Source organism: Austrofundulus limnaeus, unplaced genomic scaffold, assembly GCF_001266775.1.
Source record: "Austrofundulus limnaeus strain Quisiro unplaced genomic scaffold, Austrofundulus_limnaeus-1.0 Scaffold1144, whole genome shotgun sequence".
NCBI classification, from domain to species: domain Eukaryota; kingdom Metazoa; phylum Chordata; class Actinopteri; order Cyprinodontiformes; family Rivulidae; genus Austrofundulus; species Austrofundulus limnaeus.
In genome coordinates, this window is record NW_013953546.1 from 1 (window position 1) to 9,342 (window position 9,342).

A 9,342-nucleotide genomic window follows, 5' to 3' on the forward strand; every position below is an offset into this window, starting at 1 on the left:
GACGTGGCATGTTCGTACGAACTCTTCATACGAACAAAAGTAAGAGAAATTTAGGATAAGAATACGAACATGTTCTTGCATGAGGCCCATTCATCCCAAAGGTGTTCTAGTGAGTTGAGGTCAGGACCCTGTCAAGTTCATCCTCACCAGACTCTGCCATCCATGTCTTTATGGATCTTGCTTTGTGCACTGGAGCACAGTCATTTGGATGGGTGAGCAAATACTTTTGGCAAYAWAGTGTACATAGACACAAKGAAGTTCTTTCCAACCATTTTTGTACTTCTCCATCATCATCCTCAAAGCAAATATGGTGTCTATGGTGCACTTTCTTGGCATGAAACCATACTGCTGCTCACACTAATAGTCACCTCTTGTCTAAATCTTACTTCCACAGCTCTCTCCCAGATCTTCATCATGTGGCTACAACTCTGTACATCACCCTTCTTAAAAAAAATTGGCACCAGCACACTATAATGTTTGTAATAATCCAAGATGACAAAATGCCAACATTTTCATGCATAAACTTCCTGGTTGAAATATCGGTTTAGTTGTACATTTTTTGTGTAAAATATTTAGAACCTGCAGAAAAAGGAGTGAATCAAACGTTGTGACAGTAATAAACACACAGTACCTCAGATCTGATAGTACATCACATAAATCTGAACTCAGGTGGTTTTCATAAAACACTCCTTATTATCACTGTAAAAACTGTGAGCATGTAAATGTTTTCAGTCCTAGATTTGGATTTGTTTATAATCTTTTATCTTTGTAATAGCGGGGATAAAAGTTCAAATCTTTCGGAATGCTTGGTTCAATGTTACAAACTGCAAATACAGAAAGTTTTAACTGGGAATGTGACATCTGAAGCGCTGCAGTCGTTCAGTGAAGATGACAGGAATGACCATAACCTCAAATTTTACACACCGTAAATGTCAACCTCTGTCCCACAAAAGGTGTCTGACCTTTYCCACTAATGAAGATGGAAACCCAGGAGGTGATTGTTTGTATGAAACATTACAGTACAGAGTCTCAAACAGGTTCTTGTCTTTTTTTTTTCTTATATACCTAAATCTTCCAGCACTAGTCTGCTGCAACTTATCGTAAAGGCTTTAATTTTCCCAACATAAGTCAGTTAATCTCATCCTTAAGGTTTATTTTAACTTTTCTTTTTCGTCAAAAAGTGATACATCCATCAGTATTTATGAACAATGCCCAATAAATCAAAACTAACATGCAGTTGTTGATCAAATGTGGATATTTTTCTTCAGCTGCTCCAAAAAATTAGGTGTTTAACATTTTCTTTCACGTCTTGTGTTTTTCAAACGAAGCTGTAAAGCTTCAGGGTTGTTTTTCTTCTTTTTAAATCCCCCTGACAGCAGCATCCCACTGATCTTCAGAATGTGTGCCTGGCAATGAGTTTAAGGCAGTGGTTCCCAAACTTTTCAGCTTTTGACCCACAAAATGCCAGCAGCAGAGACCTGTGACCCCAGCTGTTGTTGGTTGATGAACATTGGTTTCACGTCAAACAAACAAGAGCATAATAACATTATTTATTACTCTCTTTTTGTCCATTTTAAGTACACTAACTTTACTCATTTGTAACAACAAAGGCAAAAAATTATTGATAGTTGTAATTTTTAGTGTAATTAATTCAGAAAATCTTTTCAGGACCCCACCTTGATGTTTCGGGACCCCACTGTGGGTCCCGACCCCAACTTTGGGAACCACTGGTTTAAGGTATATTTTTGAATTCTTTTTCAAATGTGGTCTTTTCTGACACCTACAGGTGACACTTGTTATTACAGCACTTCTCGTGGCTACGATGCGTCTGAGTTACACACGTGTTCAGTTGCTTGTTAATACAAATATTTAATCAACCAATCAGATTGCAGCGACTCAGTGCCTTTGAGGATGAGTGAAGTTCAAGCCGAGCATCAGAAATGGGGGAGTTTGGTTCCTCGCACTTGATGGGTCCAAAAATGTCTTCCACAGAGAGAGAATAGAAGGTACCAGTACGTTTATCATTTTATTTGCATGTCACATGGTGATCCATATTTGCCCCAACATCTCAAGTCACATTCAAATACAGAGCACTGAATTCAAACATCTTTATTTTGTTAACAGTTTCTCATACAGTTTACCTTTAATACATTTTTTCTCTTACTTTTTTAGAAACTGACTGCAAATAAAATAGAAAACAATGGGACACGACTGCATCATAATCCACGACTTAATCTCAATTTTTTTTCCCATTATGGAAAGGAAATGTTCCGGTTTCTTTTTTAAATGTATGAACGTGATTCGAATCGCTGACTTTACACCAATCTAATGTAAAAACTTGAGTTCATTATATACACAGGAGGGAGGCGAAGAAAGAGGAATCGAAACTTAAGATCAGAGGGTTACCTTGTTAAACATCACGAAAAAAAGAAAAAGGAGACTGTTAGCTTCAGGGAGCCAACCTCTCGAGCCTCACACGGACGTCGTTTCGGTTACAGCGGGCTGAGAAAAAAAGCACACGCCACACACATGAGCAGGTTCTGTACAGAGGAGCGAGGGCGAGGCTTTGAGGCAATGCTTTGTAGTAAACTAGATCTTTCTGCCTGTCTGCAGCGGGCTGCTGCTGTGTCCGTAGGCTGGCTGTAGGTCTGCATGAGGAATGGAAGGACAGCTTCTCATCTGCTTTATGAAAAAGGCAGAGAACGCCATGGCTTTTTCTTTTTTTTTTTACATCTGGTATTTCAGTACAAAAGTCTGTGCTTTTTACCAGCACAGGTGCAGTGGTGAGCTCAGCATGTAGTCACCAGTTTGATGGACACTGAATCGGTTTTACCCATACACCTTGGTTTTTCTTACAGTTTCTGTTACGCAGTGATCATGCATTCCAGTGCTAAATGAGATGTCATGGTCTCTGTCAGCAAAACTAGAACCAAGTAAAGAAGAAAGAAAAACGAATGTTCATATTTGTTCAACCCTCCTGCTGCCCTTGGGTCAAAATGATCCATAAGGGCCCCAGAAGGGTCACCCTGGCTCTGCCTGGAGTCTTTTTCTTTTTAACATTTTAGCAGAAGGAACCCACAGGCAAACTGCTCTCATGAGGACACATTTCACAACTTTTCTCCCTTTAACAAGAATACAGCTGCTGCTGCTGTTACTGTCAAAATATGGGTTACCAAAAAATATGTCACATTAAAATCCATAAACAAAAGATGTAAAACGAGAGCATAAACCCAACATTGTTTTTTTTTTTTTCATCTCCAAACCCGGATCTTTGTCGGAAACATATCGGCTGTGATCGACAGAGCTGATGGTGACGGCACAGGGCTTCAACCTCAGAGGCATTTTTAAATAAAAAACACAAGGAACACGTCTTTTAAAGGAATCCTTCAGACATTTTGAAGCAATATGAATAAGTTTAGTTGAGGGGTGTTTGAAAACAAATGGAAACAAATCTAATCTCCAAAAATTTTGGATTATTTCAAGTGAACACTTTTTAAAAACTTTTACATGACAATATCATTTCAGCATGACATTTCTATCAAAGGCTGCACTAGACGTTTGCCAGCTGGCTGCTTGTATTTGTTCTTACATAGAACTTGTACATAGATGTACATATAACCACAGTATTTTGCAAAAATGAAATATAAAACTAACGATGTATAAAGGTTTAAAAAGTATTCACTTTTAAAAAAGCAAACTTTAGATATAAGTGTTTTAGGATAACAGCAGTCTCGGCCTTCAGACTGACTATTWATGAACTGTTTCCATAAACTGAGGATAATGAAAACAGTACTTGCAACGGGTTTATTTTAACTGTGCATAACTTTTATTTGGCGAAATTCCACTTGGAAATGTCTGAATGATTCCCGTATCATTTGACAGTGTTAGCAATAATTACATGTACTTAAAACAAACTGTACGTTCTATTTGAGAAGCAAAAATGTTGATGAGCTGAACACAGAAGACCAYGAAAAGGCAGCAAACAGTTCATCAGGTTGACTACCTTCTCCTCTTTGCAGGCTGTGAAATCCTGAGCCTCAGATTAGTTTTACAGAAAAAAAATCAGCTGCATTTTTAGTAAAACTTTTGAAAATTTTGTTTGGGCACTTTTCATTACTTTAGCTATTATTAGATCACTGAGACAAATCCCATTCAGTTTTCATTTAGTTTCTGTTCTGATAATCAATTTTAGCTGTTTGAAAAAAGCATTACAGCCTTTTTTTAATGTAAAATCAACAAGCACGTGTCAGCTCAAGGACTGGTCCAACAACGACAGCACAGAACTATTTTGTTTTTTCATTAAAAATGGTTTTAGGTGACAAAGCAGATTTGCCGATTTAARGCCACAAAAGTTGTCAAAATACACATTTTCTCATATTTATTAGAATTTTTATGGCTTTTAAAACAGTTTTTACATCAATAATAGTTTAATATTAATATAGTGTAATCCAAATAAGTTTGAACTCATTTGGATTTTTCTAACAGCAAATAATTCTTGTTTTTGTTTACAACTAATTTGGGTAGATTTGAATATTTCAGCACAGCTCATTTATCATCTTAGCCCTAACTTTTGCTTTAACTCTCCAACGCAATTTCTTTCACCAATAAAACTCTGTCGACTCATCCTTACAGATTTTAATCCCTTTTTCTTCAGAAAACGAGAGAACTTTAATTTTTCACTTTCAAACCAGCGTCTCCAATTCCATCTTTCTCCCTCTGACTTTATTCACACTCAAGGAAAATTTTGTTGATGTAAGCAAACAACTCGCAATTGTCGCAATTAAAACCTGACTGTACTGATTATGCTGATTAATTTCTATATTATGCATTTTGGTAGTGAATAATGTATATTTTAGTTATCATAGAAGAACAAAAATTGAAATCAAAAACACTTAATATGACATATTTTGACAGGTATGACTTTAAATTCTACAAACCTCAACAGATTGATAGCCTTTTTAGAAAAATCAACATATCAAATTAGTATTTTCCTATTGAGGGAGTTGTGATGTAAATATACACTGTAAATGCTGATAAATCAACAAGGTAAAAACAGAAACAACTCAATATAAATATAATAATATKGTTCTGTAATATAATATTATAATGTTCTGTACCATTTTAAGACACATACCTTCGAGTAAAAAACAAAATCCACTCTTTGTTCTTATAAATATTTTGTTTCCAAATCCAAGCTGTGAACAGACTGGTCCTAACTGAACTAAAAGCACGCATGGCGACGACGCTCTCTGCTCCTCGATGTTCTGGCAGAGCTCGTCAGTGACGATTACAAAGCTGGACTATATACAGTACACAATCATTGTTACCCATCATGTGTTTTTCTTTGTAAGTCCATTTTTTTTTTCAAAAATAAAAGCAAGGAACTGCAAAAGCACTGGATGAACTGAGTTTCCCAGGTTTCTACGCTGCTTCTAAGCTTTGTTTGAATCTTTTATTTTCATCCTCAGCTGCACCAACCTAAACAGGCTGAGGAACTTTCTGGTTAATACTTTCTTTTATGTTTCATCCTGGTGGCGTCAGCTCTACCACCGAGCTCTAATCTCGTTGCAAATTCCACTGCAGCAGTTCGCCTTTAATCTTTTTTTTATTCAGTAGTTTTAAATCTCTGTGTATATTTGGCAGATGCTTTTCATCTTACGAATTAATGCACTGGTTAAACACGGTGAGATCACATGATAGAGTAAGAAGCTCTGTACAGAGTTGATTGTTGGCATCTTAGTGACTGGGCTCTCTCTGGTTTTAACTTTGAACAAAAAAACAAAAAAAAAAAAAAACCCAACCCCTGTTCTGACCCCAAAACAGGATGTAGCAGAAACATAAGTACAAATTAAACACAATGTAATTCTTTGAAAGAGCACTGTTCTGTCCTTCATTTCACTTTTTTTTTTAAAATTGATTTTGTGTACTCATAACCCAGCGCTTAATATCTGTCAGCAGTGCTCCAGAGTGCTCGAGAGCACGTAAGGTTCTTGTATCATGATGCAAACAGTCGTTGGTAATAAGGTAGCGATTAGGATGTCGGTGAAGTGGAGAGAGGAAGGAGCGGAGAGAGGGGAGGCGTTAATGAGAGCGTAGCTGTATTAACATTTGAAGAAAAGGCAGGCGAAGGAGGCCAGCAGGAGCCACAGTGAGTGGGAAACACAGGCAGAGCCGCTGATGTCTCGACCTGATCCGGGTCCTGCAGGAGAGAGGTGGAGACAAGAGTTCAGTCAGACTTCAAAGAGCCACTGATTTGGAACAAAGCAAATGATACAGATGTTCTGATGAGTCTGGACAAAATAGTTTTTGGCTTTTAGCTTTTATTWAAAAAAAAAATCTGAAGCCTTCTTGCTGTAAAACAACAGCACTTTGAACCACTCTGCACCCCCAATACTCCACTCTGCCCACCACACTCATCTGTTGATGACTTCATATAAAAGAACACATTTAGTCGATACAACCCTAATGTATAAATCTGCAGTTTCATTTTTTGTTGAGTCAGTGATTCATTTACAAGAATGGGATGCGGCCTTCCAAAGTGACTGCAGACAACAAGCAGGTGTTTGGCGCCATCTAGTGGTCATTTGCTGTCATACATCAGTGGTTCCCAATCTATTTTCCTCAAAGCCCACCTTTCCCGTAGCAATAAAAACATATAAGAATACAAGATAATAAATATAAGTGAAGAATTACAAAAATAAAAAAATAGAAGAGCAAAGCAGGGTTTTAATTATTCAAATGGACTTGTTTTGGTGATTTATTGTGATATTATTTGTCTGATTTATTTTTTTATTGAAACAATAAATTGATATTTTCACAACCTCTGAGCAGACAAGGTTAACACCTGTCATGGCTGACTTGTTTTCTTGATCAATGCTTCATAATATGGAAGASTTCAATTACAAGTAGGACCATGGCCTTGAGAGATTCATGCTTTAAGACTGAAGAACTTAAATAGATTTAACTAAAACAACAAACATCTGCATCAGTTTGCAAATGCTGAAATGTTTTTATTTTTTAATTATTTTATAAAGGTTCTTCAAAAACCTTTTGGAACTGCCAATAATATTTGTTTTGCAAAGCAGATAAAATCAACTGTTAATTAAAAACATGGCAAGAACATGACTTTGAGGCTATTTGACTGTAATTGTTTACTCTGAAGTGTTACCAGGTCTGGCAAAGACAAAACTGTTTCTACAGCTGGCTCAGTTGTGGTTTGGTGCTGTCCCACTCATGGACCACTTACAGCAAACCACATCTGGGCCACCAAAGGGCTGTCATTCTTGTGGTTTCTGTGCTGAGTGTTAGTGCATTGTGTGGGCCAGAACTGGGCCAGACAAATTTTGCTATGTGGGATACATCAGAGCCATAGTGTGATGAAGTGATTGAGGTTTGTAGACATTTTGGGTAAAACTGTTTGACTCCTTGAAATTATTAAACGCTGTGTCATTTTCAATATCTACATAAATATTAAAATCCACCACTATTTTTAATTTCATTAGTGTTCAATAAAAAGTCTGAGAATTCAGACAAAAACTAAGAACAAGGGCCTGGTGGAGGATATATGACAAAAAGAAAACTATTCTTTTCTCATTTCCATTTTGCATGAGAAGGGATGAGGGTCAAAGACACAAAATATTTAAACTAATAATTGGTTTTACAATAATCAATAGACCTGCATAAGCAAAGGCGGCTACTGTGCCACATCCACCTGCTGTACATGAAAATGTTAATAACTAGCAGGAGTAGAATAATTTATACTAACAAAATCCTCCCATTTTTTTAAATTCCTGACTAAAATGAGATAAATATTATGTTCAATATTTCACATGCATTGGTTTTATTGATTTTGTTCTGATTAAGTCACTGTTTATTTTTAAAAGCTTTGTATAATTTATGTTTTCTTGAGCTCAGTTTTAGTTAGCTGTTTTTACAGCCACTTGTTACCCCCGTTCCAACGTTTGTTTTATATGTGTTGCTGTTGTTATATTTAAAGTGACTATTTTTCCTAAAAAGGTACAATTTCTTAGTTTATTATATCTCTTTTGTTTCCATTGTAAGAAAATATGGGTTGTGAATCATATTCTGCTTTAATCTCATATCACAACATAGCTCAATGTTCGAACAACAGTTTTGTAAAAAAAGATTTTTGCTGTTTTGACTTGGGACAAGGTTGGCATGCTAAACGGGCTTGGACCCCAGTCATTACTGCTTTGCAGTTCTGATTTAGTTAGGTACTATTCATTAGCTAAGTTCTGCACAAGGTGTGGTTTGTGTGTATTTATTTCCCCATGTGTTTAGTTTCACCTGCTTTTGGATGAAACATAAAAAAAATGTTTTCCTGAAGTGGTTYGCTTTGTTTTGCTGCAGCTTGTGGAGCTCTCAGGGGCTTCACAGAAACAACAGTGTAAATGTGCACATTATTTTATCACAGAGAGAGAAAAAAAGAATGAAACGACTGAGTTTATAGAGCGTGTTTTACTGTTGATCAAACTTCAATCAGCAGAACTGCAGCAGATGTTTTCTTTTCCTCCAGGAGTTTGTGAGAATCATTTAGTTCTTTGTACCACATTTTTATTGTCTCACGGCTTTATARAACCAACTTATTGTAGTTTGAAAAACATTCAGTCATTGCAATCCATTGGAAATTTTTCTTTTTTTTCAGTTGTTGTAATTTGTTGTTAGTGAGCCAAACAGAGCCATCTGTTTGAGCAGCAATTGTCCTGAAATAGTTAGTTTAGGAGAGGAGGCTGCCGCAGCAGTTCCAACCAGTACTGAAACACCAGCTTTGGAAAGCAGCCACAGCTCAAACTGAGCCTGGTTTTGTGTTGCGAAACAACTGTTTGGCCTGTCCTGTGGGGTTTAAGGTGAAATTTTAGGACATCAACAAATAATCAAATGTTTGTCCAACAGAATGATAGATGAATGCTTTGCTCTTCTAAAACATTTATTTCCTGTTGGTTTGTTTTCTTATCAAATATATTCTAAAATAAGCAATCATTCTTGAAAGCAGAAGTGAAATTCAAGAAACTGTCACAACAAGTCCTGGTAAAAAGAAAATATTCTGTCTATATAATCTGTTTGGAGTTTATAATGTTAGAATAAGAAAAAAATAATTTATAAGTGGAAAACCAGAGTCATTTTTTCAGAGTCAGTATAGAGTGAATGAGCCTCATGCAAGAACATGTTCGTATTCTTATCCTAAATTTCTCTTACTTTTGTTCGTACGAAGGGTTTGTACGAACATGCCACGTCAGATTCAACAAACTCTTCTATCTTCAGGAAAAGTGTGTAAATGAGCTGCGTAAATTACACCTGTTCTTATCCAGCTGCTCGTGCACG

General features: G+C 36.5%; 1 protein-coding gene across 1 annotated transcript in view; it reads right to left on the minus strand.

The window, feature by feature from the left end:
• Positions 1-2,013: 2,013 nt before the first annotated feature.
• lsamp (limbic system associated membrane protein) overlaps positions 2,014-9,342 on the minus strand; it is a gene marked incomplete in the record, with an annotated part of 71,218 nt that continues 63,889 nt past the window's right edge. Inside the window, 1 exon segment of the mRNA XM_014030929.1 lies at positions 2,014-6,199. Within this exon segment, the coding sequence (XP_013886383.1) occupies positions 6,102-6,199 (98 nt within the window).